This window comes from Chelonoidis abingdonii, chromosome 1 (genome assembly GCF_003597395.2).
Source record: "Chelonoidis abingdonii isolate Lonesome George chromosome 1, CheloAbing_2.0, whole genome shotgun sequence".
In the NCBI taxonomy this organism is placed as follows: Eukaryota; Metazoa; Chordata; order Testudines; family Testudinidae; genus Chelonoidis; species Chelonoidis abingdonii.
In genome coordinates, this window is record NC_133769.1 from 326,446,029 (window position 1) to 326,466,076 (window position 20,048).

Consider the following 20,048-nt stretch of genomic DNA (forward strand, 5'->3'; position numbering starts at 1 on the left):
AATGTCAGTGAACATTTTTACTCAGTTTTTTATTTCTGTTGCTCCTCTTCATTTTAAATTTTATATTTTCTCAGAGGGCTGTTAGGAACAGCATTAGGTCCTTACAGAAATATTACAGTTACTTTCATTTTACTTACATTTTCACACTATTTTTATGTAATTTTTGTTTTCTGTACTGAGCCTGACAAGCCTAAGAAGCAGAAAAACAAGGAAATGTGGCATCCCCTAAGTGCTGTACTAAGTGGGGAATAAGTTCTCTGATTAATACAAGGACTATTGCCTTAGACCTTGCTCTGTCTGTTTTAGCTCATCGGTCTTTGGGAGTGCTGGACGTCAGTGTTTGGTGACAAGACTATTCAGCACCTAAAAAAGTAGTCATGTAACTATTTTAGATTATGTGATCCTTTCTCAACCTTCTGGATTGTTTGGCAATTCAGTGACAGTAGAGACAGTAGTTATTAAAATATAGCACAGACTATTGAAACAGTTAGATCCATCTAGCACTGTAGGTTTAGAAGTTTTTCCTTGACATTGAATATCTCCAAACACACACAATTCAAACAGTTCTTGCATATGCTGTTAATATGTGTCTGTCAACAGCCTATTTGGAAATCTTCTTTTATTTTCTCAGTATGATTGTTCTTATTTTTGTTTGGTTGGGGTTGGTCTGAGCATTTGAAGAATCTTCCTTGTTTAAGTAACTTTTCTAAAACTCCTGCCCCTTCCTGCCTTGCATCTTCTTTGACTTTATCTGTGCTGTAGAGAACAATGCAAGCAATAACACATATTCTGGTATACCATAACATTATTTAGGGGCTTTATGCACCAAAAAAAAAAAGTTGACATTTAGACTGCAGTCAAAAAACAAGGTCTCTGCCATTATGACAGTCACGAGTTTAAGAAAGAGAATAACCACTTCATTTGTACAGTAGCTTATTTCCCCCCTTACTGGATTTCTAAGTGAATTTTAGACAAAGAAAAAACAGATAGAAATATCATGTCCTGTAGAACTTTCAAGCTGAATCTCTGTTCAAGCTCCTATTTGTGAGTAATATAGCAAATGGGAAAAAAAAAACCTGTTGAATACAGGTCAAAATCCAGTAAAGCCTCACTTTTTATTGTTATATTAAATATTCATTGTCTTATAGCAAAGGGTGAGAAATGGCAAGGGAAAGTATATATCTGAAGGCAGTTTTTCTCGCACACCCAACTGTGCTGCAGAGGTTAGCCCTGTGGTTATCACTATGTTCTATTACTTGGGACAGAATGGTAGATGGTGAGGATGGAAGGCTTTGACAGTCATTTAGCTACTACTAATATTACTGTAACCAGGACCATTTTGAGACCTAGCCATTAGGATGTCTTTCTGTCATTTTTTGGTCTGTGGGCTGGGTTCTGTAGGGATGGAATGTCTTGATTCAGTCCGTTAGTAACTCTCAAACAGAAAGGGGGGAAATAATAACTGAAGGTGCCAATATCTGGAGTTACTGTTTGAGACATCTAAGAGAAAAAATATGGTGTCATTAACACTTCATGGAGTCAGGATCTTATTCTCCATGGGACAAAAGTAAAGTTGCAAGTTAGAGAGATCAACAGAAGATTCCATGTCCTAAAATGTACAGGGCCCTGGCTGGAGGCTGTTTGACTTTCTAATATTCTGTAGTGGGTCAATCTGTAGGGTTACCAAATAGCAACTGTGAAAAAAACGGGATGAGGGTGGGGAGTAATAGGCGCCTATATAAGAATAAGTCCACCAAAATGGGACTGTCCCTTTAAAAATGGGACATCTAGTCACCCTAGCCATATGGTAAAGTCAGGTCTGACAGTCAAGGTAGCAAATATACAGATGAGAGGTTTGGAGTTGGTCTAGGGTTTAATTTTTAGAAGCCGAATTTCATATTTTTTTAATTTGCATATGTTAAGGAAGCAGGCATTATTCTTATTTTCCCTCCTTCAGTTAAGTGTAAGGTTAAAAGAAGATGAATTCTTAGCATTTAGCAATGTTTTTTACTGAACTTGTTTGTTCCTTGAAAAACTATTTGATGGTACTGTTAACTAATAAAAGGTATTTGCATATATTGTGATCAAATTAAAGAGTCTTAATAGACATGACACATTTTATTAGTATAATTGTCATCTTTGTGGCCCATCTATGGGAAAACTCCCTTCTGTCCACCCTTTTTGGTTGATGCAAAGGTACTTGAAATATGTTTGTCTATATTTAGTATTTTCTGTTTAATCTGTTGTGATTTTTTTTCCAGACTAATTTGGACTGATTAGTTGCTAAAACCAGTGAATAACTTTAGCAATTTAAATAACTTTTTGATTAAATAGTGTATTTGTATTTTAGCAAATCTTCCTAATGTTCCATTTTCTTTACAGATAAATTTGCGCCTCATCTTGGTAAGTGGGAAAACTAAAGAGTTCTTGTTTTCACCAAATGATTCTGCTGCAGATATTGCAAAACATGTGTATGACAACTGGCCTATGGGTGAGTCGTTTTTGTGTGTCCTTTAGCTGCTAACTGTCCAGTTAAAACTGTTTACTCTTCTGCACTTAAGACTGAAATGTTAATAATTTTGTCATTGTTCTTCATATTCAAATGGCAGTTTATATAGATATATTTTCTCTTCTGTCTTCAGTGGTACAAAATTTGAGATGTTGAAGTATAGTCCATTATCCGGCTTACTTCTAAGGCTACTTCTCATATTCATTGTGCCCTACGTACTGCTTTTCCCTCATCTTGATTTTTTTTTCTAGACAGACTTGGTACAAATCTAATAACTGCAGAGTGATCCTGGCAGGTGTTAGATATTATACCCTTTGTTGAAGGATGAGTAAGGAAAATATGCCATTTTATATGAATGAAATAGCAAAACTGAACCTCAAATATTTTGTATTTTTGATTGCTTTGCCTCAGAAACAAACTACAAAAATACAGTAATGTCTCGAAAAACGATAATGATAAAAAGCAATTATAAAAGACTTTGAAAGATGAGGGAAGCGGGGAACATATTTAAATATGAAGATATTTTATTATTTTGGGAGTATTTTATTTTGAAAGTGGAAGTGACAACTGAGATGGGGCGTGGCGTGTTATAAGTAATATAATGAATAGTTAACGAAAACTGATCAGGGCAATCAGTCTCCTGTCCACACAATCAAAACACTGCCGAAAACTGAGAAATGATGTTAAATTTGATGGAAGAAATACTTAGACATTCTCTGATCACTGGAAGTCGTTGGGGCCATTAACTTAGTGTTACAAGAAACTAGAAAATTACTGCATTATGGAACAGGAATTAATGGGCCTCTATGCTATCTATGTCAATTAGGGTAATCAATAATGCATGGCTTAGGTCACTAAATGGTTCTCTCTCAAGTTTAGAAGGAATTTTAACTTTGCCCTTGAATGCGTTTTACACCAAGTTGACAAAATGCACAGGGTTAGTTCCTCTAAGTATTAGCTTTGTCTACCTTACAGTTTGGCAGAGTGGCATTACAGCTGTGGTCGTACAGCTGTGTACGGCCAGCGCTCGCAGTGTGTCCACATGACAGCAAACAGCGCTGCAGTGTGTCCACACTTGCACCAGTTGCAGCGCTGTTGTGAGTGGTGCATTGGGCAGCTATCCCACAGAGCACTCATCCCATTTGCTGTGGTTGTGGGAAGGGACGGAAGGGTGCGGTCATTCCGCTTCCTGTTCCAAGACCCGTGTGCCAGGAAATGACCCCGCCTAAGAGGCCCCGCACCTTAGGCACTTTTTAATTTTTTTTTTTACTTACCCCGTCCCCAGCTGCGGTCTGCTCCATGATCCGCTCCTTGAGTGAAGCGCGGCGGAGCGCGGCATGCCCCGCTCTCCAGCTAGAGCTCCAGCCGGCTGCGGGCTTGCGGCGCCCGCCGGCCGGGCTCCAGCCATGAGTGGGGGCGGGGCTTGTCGCGTCCGGCAGGAGAGCGGAGTCACAGAGCTTCCGCCTCTGACCGGGGCTCCAGCCGGAGAGCGAGTCGCGGAGCTTGCCGCGCTCCGATGGAGGCGGCAAGGCCGGCGCTCCAGCGGACGCGCGCAAGCCCCGCTCTCCCGTCTGGAGCTCCGGCCAGAGCGCGCAACCCCGCGACCCCGGCTGGACTCTGGGCCCTTAAATACCCCCTGAGACCTGGGCAGTGAGGGGGGTATTTAAAAGTCTGGGGCTCCAGCTGCCTCTGCCACCCTGGTCCTTCAAAATAGCGCCAGAGCCCCGCCTCCCTCTTGCATTCCCCAGCGCTCCCGCAGCTATTTTAAAAAGTCCCCGGAGTAGAAGGGTTTGGGGGTACTTAAAGGGCTGGGTTCCAGCTGCCTTGCTGCACCCATGACCTGCCACACCAGTCCGGCCCCCTGCCTGCAGCAGCTCTGCACCCCGTGCCACAGGCACCTCTGCCAACCCCTGTTCCTGTCTCCAGCCAACCCCTGCCACACCCTGCAGCCCTGCCCAAGCCACAGCCCCCACACAGTGCTGCCCGCACCAGCTCTGCGCACACTGCCCAGCCCGCGCCCTGCCCTGTTTCCAGTCAACCCCTGCTGCACCCACTGCCTGAAGCCAGCCCGCCCACATCCCTTCCCTGCCTGCAGCCAGACCCTACCTCCAGTCAGCCCCTGCCCTGCCTTCACCAGCCCCATATCACTGCTGCCCTGCAGTTCCAGGGCATTACCCTGCAGGGGCAGCTGAACCCACACATGTGCACACCCCAGGAAGTGGCGGGGACCCAACATGTGAAACAGCAGTCATAATAACCAATCAACAGCATATATATGCAAGTATATAATTTTATTATTCATATAGTTATGGAAAGTAAAATAATACATGAAAGAAGTGAGAGGCTTTTTTTCCACTTTTTTTAAGTCATCCCTGCTGATCTGTGCTTCTCCTTGGTAGTCAATTCCTTTCTCTTGCAGCCTTTCCTTTATCTTGGCAGCCTTCTCCTTTATCATGGTTTCCTTATCCCTCCAGTCTTGCAATTTTTATTTTCTGTGGAATACAGATTCATAACTGCTTTACCATCTCTTCTTAGTCTTCCTTGGTTTTTTCTAAGCTTTGCAGTCTTTCATGAAGTCTGCACTGATGGAGCATATTCAAGGTCACTTAAAAAAACACAGAGAGATAAACTGTAATACAGAGCCTGCATTGTTTTTAAGAGTTTTGTACATCATTTACACATTGAGCATAGCACAGAGAGGCCGCAGCTGCAGATAGGATGGCGAGTTTCCCACACGCGGCTCGCAGTGGAGGGGGGCTGCCACGTGCTCACCTGGAAGGGTGGGGGGGGTTGCTTCACTGTGGAAGCCATGGTTTCTGTGACTTGTGGAAAGCAAAGAGCACTACAGGGAATAACACTGAACCCTACACCCCATCTGCCAGCAGCTACTCTCAGAGCCATCTGCACACGCAGCTCACCTGGGAAGGGTGGGTTGCTTCACTGTGGAAGCCATGGGGTTTCTGTGACTTGTGGAAAGCAAAGAGCAGCTGCAGGGAAATAACACTGAACCCTACACCCACATCTGCCACAGCAGCTACTCTCAAGCATCTTGCACACGAGCCACCTGGGAAGGGGTGGGTGGGGGTTGCTTCACTCTGGAAGCCATGGGGTTTGTGGGCTTGTGGAAGCAAAGAACAGCTACAGGGATCAATGGCTATTCCACTATCTAGGCATGCTTGCAGGGCCATAGCCCCCCTGCTCCCAAAACATTTGCATCCTAGTATAAAGCTTCTTACCAGGAATAGGCTCCTCTGCTGGTTCTCTACTACAAAGTCCCAGCAGCTGTGACTGGCTAGCTTCTTCCTGCTGAAAAAGCTCTGCCTGCATGACTCCTGGAGTCTCCAAACACCTCAGTAGCCTCCCTCTCGGGTTCCTCTACAACCTCCCCTCCTCTCCAGGCTCTGAGCCAGGCAGTGGAGTGCGAAGCGATGACCAGAGAGGCTGAAAGGAATGCTGGATAAGCCTAATACCCTGGAGGCCAATAAAAACGCTGGTGAGGTCACACCTGATGACCAGCGCTGCATCACAGCGTGGGTCTCGTACACCGGAAGCAGACCCAGGTGTACAGCCAGCGCTGCAAACAGGGAGTTGCAGCGCTGGCTGAGCTTTTAAGTGTAGACACCTGCTAAGTTGCAGCGCTGTAACCCCCTCGCCAGCACTGCAACTTGCAAGTGTAGCCAAGCCCTTAGATACAGACACACAGCTGTTGGAGACTTTTTATGCCAAACTATCTGGACCAATGGTTCTCTTTGGTATGGCAACTCAGTATCTATTGTACATAGTTGTGTTCTAGAAGCACACTACAACAGACAAAATAAAATTTATCTTGTGTGCGTTTGTGTGAATTAGTACTGGCCGAACCAACTGTTTTGTCTCCTTAAATCCACTGGTGAGTATATTACGTTGCAGTTTCAAGTCAGCACTCTGCCTAGTTATTAAGGCACATAACAGGCACTGTGTAACACAGGATCAGGGATTTATATTTTGTGACTCTTATTTATTGTGTCAGTGCATCTAATTAGCATTTCATCAAATTGACTACTTCAGATTTGTGCAGCAGCAATTAAAACTGAGATTTGTACCTTGTACACATAACAAAGAATGAAGAAAATTGTATATTTTAATAGGAAAAAAGCCATTCTATATTACCTAAGTAATGACAGCTAAAGTTAATGTGTGATCATAGTATGCAACATGTACCAGAGAAATGGCTCACAGGTTGAATATGATTACAGATCAAGTTGTTATATGTATGTAAATCTTGAGAACAAATAGCTGCTAATGGCCTTATTTATGTTGTAGGAGAAAGTACAGTGCCTAGATTTGTCACTGAAATTGTGATCTCTCTTCCCCATCTCTTTAAATTACATTTCATGTGTTAGGTTAGTTTTGAGAGGCAGAAACTGAAATTATTTGAAATGGAGACAGCTCTGAAATTTATTATTGACTTCTTTAAGCCTTCCCAAGTAGAGAGCATATGTGAACAATCTCTTGTTCTTTACAATTTGAAAACTGTCTTTGTTACAAGAGTTGATTATAACTAACTTAGAATGACGCATTAAAATTATTTAAAGAGGTGACTGTTGAATCTGTTTCCGTAAGTTTTTATTTATGTGTTTGATTTGTCCATAAGATGTGCAGAGATGAATCTGCCTTGGGGTCTTTCAGAGATATTGGCAGAATTGTGCTCTTAGGTACAATAATAAAGATCCAAATTAACTTACTGAGTTTGGTGGAGATAGTCTAGGTTTACATCACTGCAGCTGAGGGCAGAATTCTGCCATATATCTGAAATTTGCACAGTGTCCTGGCTATATTTAATGATCTTAAAGGGTTATAAGCAAGTACGCTTAAGCCAGCTCTTCTTTTCCCTTTCCCCAATGTATGTGTTGAAATACTCTTGATTTAAAGACTTCCACACTCCCAATGAGAATGTCCAGTTTGATTCATTTGCTCATACAGATTGTTGACGTCCCACCTAGAAAAGTTTCTCTTTATTCCCTCTTTTCTAAAATTACTTTATCCTCGGAGTATAGTTGTTGGAATAATTAAATTTTCTCTTATGATGATCATCTGATAAGTGTTACGACACTTTTCAGTTGAACTTTTTTCCATTGGTTTAGCTAGGGGAGAAACGTTTTCATTATGAAAATTCTGTATCCCAAGTGACTGTTTAAGAGGAAGAATTCTCGAGACTCTGCCAAAGAGCAAAGATTAAAAACATAAAATGGTGGATCAGTCGTCAGGAATGATTATACCAAACTGCCACTTTTCATCTTCTGGCCTCTTGTATTATTGCATCTTTTTGTGGTACAATATTAGCCAATTGTACCACAAATTGGCTAAACTTTACTACTGCAGTCCAGATGGAAGTCAGAGAAGTGAAATCTTTAAGCAGAAAATTATAGATAAAGTTGCATCAACCGGGATAATTGTAACACTTCATTTTGGCTGCTCTATTGACAGCATATCAATGTCCCTTCATTGAATTGCATTACAATTAAAACAGGTAGTAAATGAAAACGTGAATTTCAGATGGTTTCAGTTGTCTAGTTTTATCACATCTTGTAAATTAAACACTCTAAGGCATCTAGTAAATATTGCCACTTCTGCACGCTTTCTGCTCATACTTGTTTCTGATGTCAGCCTGACTTTGTAGTGCTCTGTACACCTGTAATCATATGTCCTTGTGCCTGATGTCTTTAAAAGTGATCAGGCATCAATTGTAATAGTTCATTTTTCACTCTTCTCTTCCTGCATCTTTTCCTACCAGATGCTGGTCACATACTTTCCACAATGTTTTAAATACCTTTCCCAACACCCCTGTTTCATTTTCTCTTCCGCTCTGCCCATTCTATCCATTGTGTATTCTGGACATACAGGTTGGCTTCTCCTGTCCCTTCTTCGTGTTTGCTATATAAACATTGCAATAGATGGAGCAGAGCAGAAGCAGATTTGTGAACAGTTGGTATCAGATACCTGGTCAGCAAATAAATGGAAGACATCATTCTGAAAGAGCAGATTTAAATTAAATAATTTTTTTAATGTTTTGCAATATTTACCCATAAAACGTAATATAGATTCGCTTACTTGTTTTGAAAATTGACAGATATTTTAAACGGGAATAATAAGTGATCATCTAATCTTATACATTACTTATACACGATTCTTACAGCTAATTTATGGTACATAAATCTGTACAGACTGTGCTATGAGCAATTTCCTGAAATATATCAATATGTCTCTCTTCTGCAAGGGTCAGATGCTTACCATTCAGCTTTTCCAGGAATTTCAGGATATGTTCAGTTCATTATGCCCTCTGGAAATTCAGCTGCCTAAATCTAATCCTCGTTCAACACTGCCCAGTAGCCACAGAGAGGAGCCCTTCTGCTTACTCATTTTAAATGATTTTCAGATCAGAGAACGGATGTGTTCGTACTATATATGTGGCTGCTTGTCAGTGCTGGACTGAGGCTGAACTAAGCCAGTTGAATGTTGGAGGGCAGAGAGATTGAGAATCTCCTACAATTGAAGAAAAATGGAACTAAATTATCCAGATGGATATTGAATCTGAATGGGGACAGGAAGTTCTTCCTTATCCATTTAAAAATATTTTGCACAGAAACTTATAACCATATATATCACTTATAACCATTAATCAAGCAGAAGTAAAGTGAGGCAAAGAGTGGTTATTGCCCAAGTTTGAATTGGGAAATAAGGAACAGAATTTAGGAGTCTTAACTTCAGATCCTCTCCACTAAGCAGCAGGCTGCGCTGGCTGTCTTGTTAATACTGAACTGGAAGAGTTCTGTTTTTTCTTTTTCTACCTTGGATGGGTGGGAAATAAACAAAAGATGCATATGCTGGGCTGTTTCTGACACAGTCCTCTTTCTTCTTTTTCAGATTGGGAAGAAGAGCAGGTCAGCAGTCCAAATATTCTGCGGCTTATTTATCAAGGACGGTTTCTTCATGGCAATGTGACACTAGGAGGTAATGAAATAACTTGGGTAGTATAATTTAGCAACTTTCTCCCCAGCCAAAGTGAATATTTATTTAAAATGCAGTAAATTCTCGTAAATAAAACCCTCTCTAGACTTCAAGGTCACAACATGGTTTTCTGCACAGTTTTGCTGCAGCATAACATGGTAACTCAGTGTTACCTTTATATTTTTCCATCCTGCTAGAATCAGGTGTTAGACTATGGTATATATCACTGTGTAAATTAAATTCCTTCTCAAGTAAGGAATAGTTATTCTATCTGTATTGTCTTTTGATGAAAGAAGGATGATTTTATTCCACTTCTCGTATACCGCATTTATATTGTAAACCATTTCAGAAATCTCTAAGTATATTAAAAATGATGGTTAAAGATTATGATAATTGGTTAAACAATACTAGGGAACTTAGTTAATGAAGAAAGACACCCTGTGAATTAGAATGAGGGAAAATATTTTTGCTATCTAGCTCTGTCCCAAGGATACAATTGTATAGTTATGTGAGAACAAAAGTAAATGGCTTCACTTTGTATGGTGAGGAAATACAGCTCAAGTGTGCCCCCTTGTGTCATGTTTTCTAGTTATATTTTGTAGGGTTTGTTATATTTTGTAGATTTATTTTTTTATTTATCAGAGACGTAGTACAATGTGTTGTATTTAACAATATTTTCTTTTAGAGGTGGTGGCGGCCATATGAATTTTAAGTAAAATAAATGTCTAAACAAAATATCTCTTTTCTGTTTGCTCTTACCAAATCTGACAAGTGAGCTAAAGGGCCTATTCTCTCTGCCAATAAATTGCTTCTGTTAATGCTGTTGGTAATTATGAATGCACAGGGAGGGGAGAATGTAATATAAAGTCATCCCTGGAGTAGCTGTCTTGAAGTTAAAGGTAAACTTGGAATGATTTTATTCCTTTTGTATTTATCATTTTTGTGTGTTTTCTTTCACTCTGGTGGCACGAGTTAGAAACTAGAGTCTTTGACATCCCACAATATCTCATATAAAGACTCTGGAAAACAAATGCAATATATTACCGGGGAAAGTTTCATATGTGCCTTGCCAATGTGCTTCAGCACCAGCTTGGAGAGACTAGCTCTAATGACAGGGCAGTTCATTCTATTTTTCCCCTTTAATTGTTGCTCTATTTGCTGATGATGGTAACCAGGTTGTCATTTTGTGCTACTTGTGAAATGGATGCTTCTCCATTAAGAACTGGACTGGGGCCACCAGTTCATTCTAAATAGGTTACTATACTGCTATCAGATAACCTCTTTTATCCATTAACAACCTGGGCTGCTGATCTCCTTTTGGACCATTTATCCTCCATATAGTTCAGTTTTTCCCATGCTACTTTATATACTGGCTAGATAATGGTAAACTTCACTGTGTACTGCTTAGCAGTAACTGTCACCTGTGAAATTTTTATTTAGGCTTCAATTAGTTAATATACATAATACCTATTGTGCAATTTTATGCCCCACTCTTGAAGGTAGTGAGAAGTAGTGTATTATTAATGTTAGTGAAGATATTGCCTCTTTTCTCCACCCTTTGCCTCATTCCTCCAGCCCAATCTTGGGTCATCATCAAGTTCTCCTCCCATGATGCCTAGACTCAGATGAGCATTCTCCAGCCAAAGATGGCTATACAAGATGTTCTTTGGTATTCATCTGTAGGTGTTTCTCTGCACCACTGTTACTCACTTTCTTCACTGAGATCAGACTGGACTTCGCAGTACTAACAGGAGTCAGTTCCGCTGAAAAAGAATAGCTAGCATACTTCTGATTGCTACATTAAGACAGTTTCATGGATTTTAAATGCATACTTGGGATCAGGAAATTTAAGTTCAGATTGCTGCTCACTGATGTATTGCAATTTAATCATCACAGCTTTACACCAGGGATATTTCATGTATTACAAAGATTTATTTCTATTATGTTTTAGAGGTTTGTTTTAAAACATTTATTTCAACACTAATGAAGTAATGTAGTAAATTTCAACCTGGTGTAAGATTATACAACTGAGTTATAAATTTCTGAAAAGAAATATTGATGCATCCTGTACTAAAGCAACATGGATACATGGAAAGAAAATAGTAACTTTAATGTTTAGTCCAGTATGCAGTTTCTCATGATGTTATAATACTTTGCATTTCTGTAGTGCTTTTCATCCAAGGATTTTAGGGGTGCTGAATTTAAACCTTTTATAAAGAGCATTTCATTTGTCTCAAGTGGTTAGTGAATATTGACTAGAGTTGGGGCTTGCTCACCACTGAAAGTCATTTTGTCAATTGGAGAGGCAACAGTACCCTCAGATTGTCTCTTTGGACACTAAATATCATCGTTGGTTCTTTCTGTCAGAGTGTGGCAGTTTTCTACTTCTAAACTCAAACTTCATCTTATAAAAACTGACTGAAGTTGAAGCTTAAAACTAATAAATAAATAGATAAATAAAAGTCTTGAGCTTGTCTGCCAGAATTTAACTCATCTTTTGAAGTATCTGCTGATATGAGAATGACTGAGGAAACAGCAAAAGTGTCAGTGGGAATGGTAATAGAAAAAAAATTTGTCTCTAAAGTCTGCAGTGTCATTGTTGCAAGAACTGCCAGATCCATCATTTTCTCTTGCTAGTAGTAGTCAGTGTGTGAAAAGATAGGTGAAGAGAGCATGTTTTCCAGATGCCACCAGCAAATTTCATCTGATAGTTGATTATTAGACTAATAGCTTGTGATTGAACTAATTTTACAAATATTCATGAGGTGCTAAATTTCAAAAGTTCTCCTTCTCCAATCAGATACTGGGAGGAAGCAGTAGAGAATTATTCTAATATTTCTTCTTTTTATTTAAAAAAAGACAAGAAGAGAGAGGACACTGGAGAGAGAAGGCAGAAGAAGGATATAACAGAGACAGGACAGTAGAACTAAATGAAGAGAATAGAATAAAGATTGAGGAAAAGAAAAAACCAAAAAAAGTCAACAGGAAAGGAGAATTGGGCATAGACCAAAGATGCTTCTGTCTCCCTTCCTGTACCCTAATCCAGGGAAATATTAGAAACCACTGACAAGGACTTGTGTAAAAATTATGCAAGCTATTTATTAATTCAGAGATGAGCAAACTTTTCGGCCTGAGGGCCGCATTGGATTTTGTAAATTGTATGGAGGGCCGGTTAGGGGAGGGGGGTCGTGGCCTCTCCTCCCCACCCCCCCGGGGACTCCTGCCCTGTCCACACACACCTGCTCCCTGTCCCCTGACTGCACCCGAACCCCCGCCACCCCATCCAACCCCTCCTCTCATTCCTGATTGCCCCCAGGACCCCTGCCGCATCCAACCCCCCACATCCTTCCTGACTGACATCCCCCCCGGGACCCCTGCCCCCGTTCAACCTCCTGTTCCCCCCGACCCCTATCCACACTTCTGCCCCCTGACCACTACCCCAAACTCCCCTGCCCTCTGTCCAATCCCCCCTGCTCCATGCCCGCTTACTGCTCTGCCTCGAGCACCGGTGGCTGGTGGTGCTACACCCGTGCCACCTGGTTGGAGCCGAGCCATGCTGCCACCACCACGCACCAGAGACTGGGTCTGGGCAGGCTCTGCAGCTGCGCTGCTCCAGGAGCTCACAGCCCTGCTCCCCAGAGCATTGTGCAGGTGGCGGAGTGAGCGAGCTGAGGCTGTGGGAGAGGGGCTGGGGCTAGCCTCCTGGGCCAGGAGCTCCGGGGCTGTGCAAGATAGTCTGCGGGCTGTAGTTTGCCCACCTCTGCATTAATTGAAATATTAACACACTTTTGCTTGAATACTGTGAATAATCAAGCTCCACACTTCATTAATTGGAGCATAGTCTCCTCTAGTGTCCTTTTGAGTTTAGGTGACATTTCCCTAATGTGATTAGTTTGTAACATTGTGGTCTTTCTCTAGTGGCTTCTTAGAGTTCACATAAACTGGATATAAAGGGATTTTCTTCTTGAACTGACTTGTTAATATAGCCTTTGTGGAGTTATTTAGAACTATCTTAGACTTAGAACTATCAACAGCCTCTATGCATAGGCACAGGCTGCTTTCCGTAGGGTAAAAACACCCTTCAGATTTAGGCAGTGTCGACACTGGCAATTGAATGACAAAACGTTTGTCTTTCGGAGTTGTTAGCCCCCCTTTTGCTGAAAGACAAAAGTTTTGCTGTGACAAGTGCCAGTGTGAACAGCGCGTTGTCAGCAGGAGCATTCTCCTGCCGACAATGCAAACACTGCTTGTTAGAGGTGGAAGTTCGTTGGCTCTCCTGCACAACTTTTAGCAATACGGCTGTGTGACATAGCCATGTCACTAAAAGCTGTGTAATGCAGACGTAGCCTTAATTTACCACATAGCTTGTTCTCTGGGAAGTACAAATGTCAATTATATTTCAAAGGAATTTCAATGTGTCTCTTTCTCCTGATAAGATAATTGCCTGTTTTACAATGAAAATGTTTACAAAGAAAATGTTTGTCTGCTTAAAACTAAATTAATTACATTAGTGCATCTAAACTAGGGATTTAGTGCTTCTGGCCAGCAAGTACCAAGTTTAGTTTTATATCTGATTCTTGGATCTGCAATAAATGGATTGAAATGGAAAAGAGAGACTGTTGGAATACTCCCTCTCCATCCTCTCTCCTCAGTTTCTGTGGCTGGATTGTTTCTAAATGCAGCTGGCAGACTGTGAGGTGAAAATGGAAGCTGTGATCTGCTCATTAGAGGTTAAGGTTCTGGTTTCAGTCACAGTGTTTATGTATTTGGGCACAAATGCTAAGGAGGTGGGAAAGAAGTACCTTGAATTCCTAAAGAGAAACTCAGTTGGTTCATCTATTGCTGATGATATTCCCTAATTGACTGAATTTTTTTGAATGGAGCATGTGGTAGAAGATATTTTTCTCCTAATTTATAGTGGAAAATTTAAAACCTCAGGAGAAAATGAAGTTCTAGTACTATGTGAAACTTTTACAAATAACCATACTGAACAAATGCTGTCACAAAGTTGCAGTCCAGAACATAGAAGCCTTGAGGGGAGCCTTTTAAAAGGGAATGCCAAACCTAACATGGATAAAGTATAAATGCTTTTATGTTTTTTGTGGCTCTTTGTTTTGTTTTTTTTCAGTCAGTGAGATTGCAGTGGAATATTTATCAAAACTCCAGCATGTTGAAAACATAAACACAATATTATGAAAACCGGAATATGAAGCTGACCAGTCTAGTTTCACTGCATAGTGGAATGCATTGTGAAAAGAAAATCAGATTTTTAAAATTCTTTCAATTTCAGTAATACATGGTAGTAACAGTGTTGAGGAAAACATTTTGTCTTAAACAACTGATTTTAAACAACTTTTTAAAGTTTCTGGAGATGCACTGTTCTCTCATACTACTGATGTGTGATGAGTGTTCCGTGTCAAAGCATGAGGCATTGCAATGAGAGGTTGTATTCCATTAAATTATTTGTAAAATATCACATCATATCATCAGAGATTTGGATTATTTACCTTTTAAGAGAACTGGAAAAATGTTAGGCTTCTGGTAATGCACACTTCAGTGTGCTGTTCACTTCCTTGAGCATAAGTGTTTATTTTGTGGCTTAAGTTGGTCACATAGGCCTAATCATATGCTTAAAATTAAGCACTTTGCTGAATCAAGGCATAAGTGACCATTCCTGCTCCCATTAAAGTGAATTGTACCACTGACTTCAAAGAGAGCAGGGTCAGGCCACGTAACTTTATCATCCTTACAGTGGCAAGCATTAAAAACACAGTATTCCATTTGATCGTTCTATAAGACCCTGATCTGTGTAACATTTATACAAAACTTCTTTCTAGGTTTGGTAAATAAGCAGTATTAATTTTGAAGTAAGAAGTAGGAAGCTGTGAAAAAAGCTAATCCAGTTAAAGTTATGCTTTTAGTTGTGTTTGTTCTGTAGTGATGAAAAGAGTTTGTGTGTTGTTAAATCACCCTCTATTTTTCACACAGCATTAAAACTTCCTTTTGGCAAGACAACAGTGATGCATTTGGTGGCTAGAGAGACATTGCCAGAGCCAAACTCTCAAGGTAGGCTATACAGTAGATGAGCTTCCAACTTCAGCTGCATAGGCACGTATTCAAAAATGTCATCATTTTCATTGGATGTCTTGAAAGGAGAAAAATCTTCATCGTTTATGAATAGTTCTTGTCAAGCAAGTAACCAAATGATTTTGGATACACTAAAATAAAAAGCATATTTCTTAGTTATGTATCTGAGTAACATTTTTTATATTCTCCAGAGCATATAAAGTTGCACAAGATAAAATTTTTGCATAGTTCTTGTATCATTAACAATTATCCTCCCCGCTCGCCCCAACTGATTGTTTTGTAAATGACTTGCAAGCAAATTTTCTTCTCGTTGTTCCACAGGTCAGAGGAACCGTGAAAAAACTGGAGAGAGCAATTGCTGTGTGATCCTGTAAGCTCTTGTCTGCTTTACCTGCTAAGTGTGATGTAATATAGTCTTTGTCTTTCATGCTGCTGGAATAGAAGAGGCCCAACCTTGCTTCAGACACCTTTAGGAGGAGCCTGTCTGTAAATCCATGGAACTGAAATATTACATAAACACTGTCACATTATTCGCTTTTTAAAAGGAGAGATCTATGAACAATTGCATTATGATTTTATTTCTATTTTTTTCTTGCTGAATAATCTTATAATACATCGGTTCTTGAATGCATTCACTCTCTAGAAAAAGTTAGTGTTCTCTTCGACAGCAGAAATCATTTTGCTGCCACAAAAATCTTCATTAACCGGAACTAATCAATCAAGCTTTCTAGATGCAATTTGCACTAAACACAGTTGACAATATGTTTCTCATCAGCAATCTCTAATGATATTTGAGACACCTAGAAATAATCTCCAATATGTAATACAACACTGGAAAATAGAATCCATAATTTAAAAAAGGTCACTAATGGCCAACTCAAAGGAAAAACTGAAGTCAATTCTACCAAGTCAACCTTGGTGGCCGAACTGGCACAGAATACTAACTAAACCGAGCCTGGCTTATATATATTTTCACTGCAACAAACAAACAAAAAACGATGTGCCTGTAATTTAAAAGCACTCTGTAGAGGGCTGTTGAAACTAATTTTTTTTCATTATTACGTGCACTCTTTTCTCTTTCGTTAGTTGAGTGCTTGTTCATACAGCACAAACAAGTGCAGAGAGTGCATTTCCTAGCCTTAATATGGGAGGGGTAATTTCCTGTAGTTCATAGGCTTTTATTATTGTGCATAAATATTAGAAGACTTCATTTACTAATCAATTTTATGTATTTGAATATCAGCAATTGATGTTTTTCAGTAATTCTTACTCCTCTGTATCTCGGTGTCCAGAGTCATGCTTACTCATAAGAGACCTCAAAAGAATTATTAAAGTTAAAAAAAGAGAAAAATCTCTGCCATAGTACTAGTTTTGTTTCTTTATGTAATCTGCATTTGGTATTCGTGCTTGCAATTGTATTCAAATCAGAAGCTGATTTTTAAAGGCATACATGATTTAAAAAGGATGCCATTTTATTTCATATCAATAATTTAAAGGTTGATATGCTGAAGAAATTTGCACAGCACTAAAGCATGAGCTAGTTTCATCTAAACCTGTAAAAATATAAAAGATTTTATATTTTTTCGCTCAGGAAGAATTCTTCCTGGATGAAATTACAAATCAGTGTAGAATATATTTAATAAAAATCTTATAAAATGCATAACTATAGAACTTAAATATAGATTGGCGTGTAGCATAATAGAACAATATTCCATATAAATAGCATTAGCCTAAAAAAAAATTAAGTCACAGGTTGACGTTGTGTTCTGTACTTTTTAAGTGTTCACAGCCCTTACAGATGTTCTGTGTAATTGTTTTTTCAAATGGTCAGCATCATTCAAATGTAATCAGGTTATTTTACCCATTGTTACTGCTTTGATGAAATGCTTTATATGCCATAGGCCTACAAAAATATTGTTCATACTGATCAGAATTAAATTTGTATAGAGCAGAGTTTTAAAACAAATTGTAAATAGCACTAAACATTTTCTTTCTGCAACCTGTACTGATAGATTCTACTGTAAACTAAATAAAAGAATATTGTAGTGCATTTTGGTGGTGGTCTAAAATTAATGACTGGATCTGTAATTGGTTTATATTTGTTTTCACAGTGATGTGAACTGGTGGTATTTGAAAAATGATTATCTAGTGTGTTGGTGATAGCTTGAAAATTCAATATTTAATATCGAAGAGAGAGACCTTGTGGTGGTAGCCTAAAATTAAGTAATTTCCTCTTACATTATTCAGTAAGTTTGGATTCTGAAGGAGACGACAAGCTTTGGGTACAGTAAAATAATTTGTAGTCATCTAAGGTATTAATACTAATGCTACATTATATACTCGTTAGAAAATGTGTGAGCCTTCTTTGATCCATTTAAATAAGATTGCTGGATATTTGCTATTTTTCAAAGAGTTTAATAGAAATATCAGCATGCTTCTGCTTGCTCTTGAGGAGAACGAAGTACACACATAAGAATGTTCAAATAAATCCTTTAAACCCTGCTCAGCTTTAAAAGTCAGTACTTGTGACTATGCAGGTTCTCTAGAAGCAAAGTAGAATACTTTTATGCTTGTTTGCCTGCCAGCACCCAGAACGTTGTTCCTTCTATTCCATCACATTGCTGTTGTGTGGGCTCTGGGAACAAACGTACAAGGGTAGTTAAGGGTAAAGTTTGTTCGAGACATGTTATATTCTAAAATACTTTGACGTTGAAGCGTGAGAAGGAGCAGTTTATCTCTCACTCCATATTGTAAATTGGCCATATCAGATACAAGAGATACATTTGAGGGATTATAGCCCGGTAATACTAAGGTGCTGTACAGATTCTAGTGTTCATAAATGACAGCTTGAGTAAGTCTGTTGCAACAACCTCAGGGCTTGCCTAAGCTACCGACTGGAGGAAGAAAGCATGGTAAATGCTTTTGCTAATGCTTATAGAATAATTTTTAATGTGCTGCATTGATGTACATCCCATACTAACAGAGCCGGCCCACTGTATTTTGGCACCTGAGGTGGGGAGCTCAAATGATGCCTCCATGCCCCTCGCTTGGGCCAAAACTTTGAAAGGTCTCAATTCTGCCTTCTTCCTGTTCTTCTCTTATGGTACTGCTCTGCTACCTACTCAATAAAGGAGAACTAACAACTTAAAATGCCGTGTTCAAAAATTTTAAGTAACACTTAACTTTCAAATGCCTGAACCGAAAAATGTAACTTTTCTTGTCTGCATAGTAAACACTGGCATTTTTATCTATTTGAATAATCAAAGTGGTCGTTTACGTGCCTTCTTGGTTGCAAAGATTTGAACTGCTTCCTGAGCAGTCATTGTGGAGCATAGATGTGTTTTTATTAACTTCAGCTTGGAAAAGCTGTGTTCTCCATTGGCAACTGTTACAGGAAGTGTTAGAAGTATGCATAGAGCAACAAAAGCATTTGGAAAGAGGGTGGTCATCTTATTTGTGCACATATATTCAAGAACAGCCTTTGGAGTTGATCCTGCTGAAATGTATCTTGAAGGGGCTTTCAGTTCATCACCTAAATCACTCGCATCAATATCGTGCATGTCATCATCATGTGTCAACACTGTCTCTAGTGCCCTGCATTGCTGGTGTAGGTCTTCTTCAGGTATAGTGAGGAGTTTTGGAATATCATACAACATCCCAAATATACTGCTGTGTTCCTTGAGCTGCATGAAACGTTCTTCAACTGACTGTATTGCACAATCTAGCACCTGGTTAAAGAATTCAACTTTGAATTGTTGTTTGGGGTCTCTTATGGGATTATCCTGTGCCTCGTAATCAAATGTGTCTTCTTCTTCGGTGACTCTTGTATTCTTGAATGGGTGGGAAAATAGCTTCAGTGTGAAGTTCCTCTGCCAACTTCTGTGCACTCTTCAGAATTTTTGAAATCCCTCATCTGAACGGTAAGACTGTAGGTATGACTTTGCTTTGTCCAGTTGTTCTATTGTTCCAGATATATCAAGGTCAACACCTTGGAATCTCTTGCTTACACCATTTATTTCAAACAGTATGTCATGCCACAACACTAAGCCACACAGAAATTTGAAGTTGTGTATATTTCTGGTGATTCCATTTCCCTCTGCCACTATTCTCCCACAAACAGTTCCTGTCATAGCATTATCCTCCATAATGGCAACTATGGCATCATCTATCTTCCCAATTTGGTGTTTGATAGGCTTTATCGCCTCCACTCAACTTTCCCATCGTGTGGCACTCAGTGGTTTCAGTGTCAGAGAGCATGTTCCCAGATATTGCTTCAAAATTTGCCATCAATGAGTTGATGCAGAGAAATATACATAGATGCTTTGAATGACATTAAAAAGTTCAGCGCTAGAAGCTGAGGCTGCATCACTGATCACCAAGTTCAATGAATGAGAACTGCATGGGACAAAAAAGCTCAAGGGTTTAATTCTCAGATCCATGTCTGCGCTCCGCTGTTCTTTCCTCT

The 20,048-nt window shown here is 39.6% G+C and overlaps 1 protein-coding gene across 1 annotated transcript in view; it reads left to right on the forward strand.

Annotated features, from left to right (window-relative positions):
- The window catches only part of UBL3 (ubiquitin like 3), an 86,893-nt gene extending 69,260 nt beyond the window's left edge, over positions 1 to 17,633 (forward strand). The window contains exons 2-5 of the mRNA XM_032776786.2: positions 2,383 to 2,491; positions 9,413 to 9,499; positions 15,485 to 15,562; positions 15,905 to 17,633. Coding sequence (XP_032632677.2) covers positions 2,383 to 2,491; positions 9,413 to 9,499; positions 15,485 to 15,562; positions 15,905 to 15,957 — 327 coding nt within the window. The 3' untranslated portion in view covers positions 15,958 to 17,633. The remainder of the gene's footprint in view (positions 1 to 2,382; positions 2,492 to 9,412; positions 9,500 to 15,484; positions 15,563 to 15,904) is intronic.
- Positions 17,634 to 20,048: the final 2,415 nt, after the last annotated feature.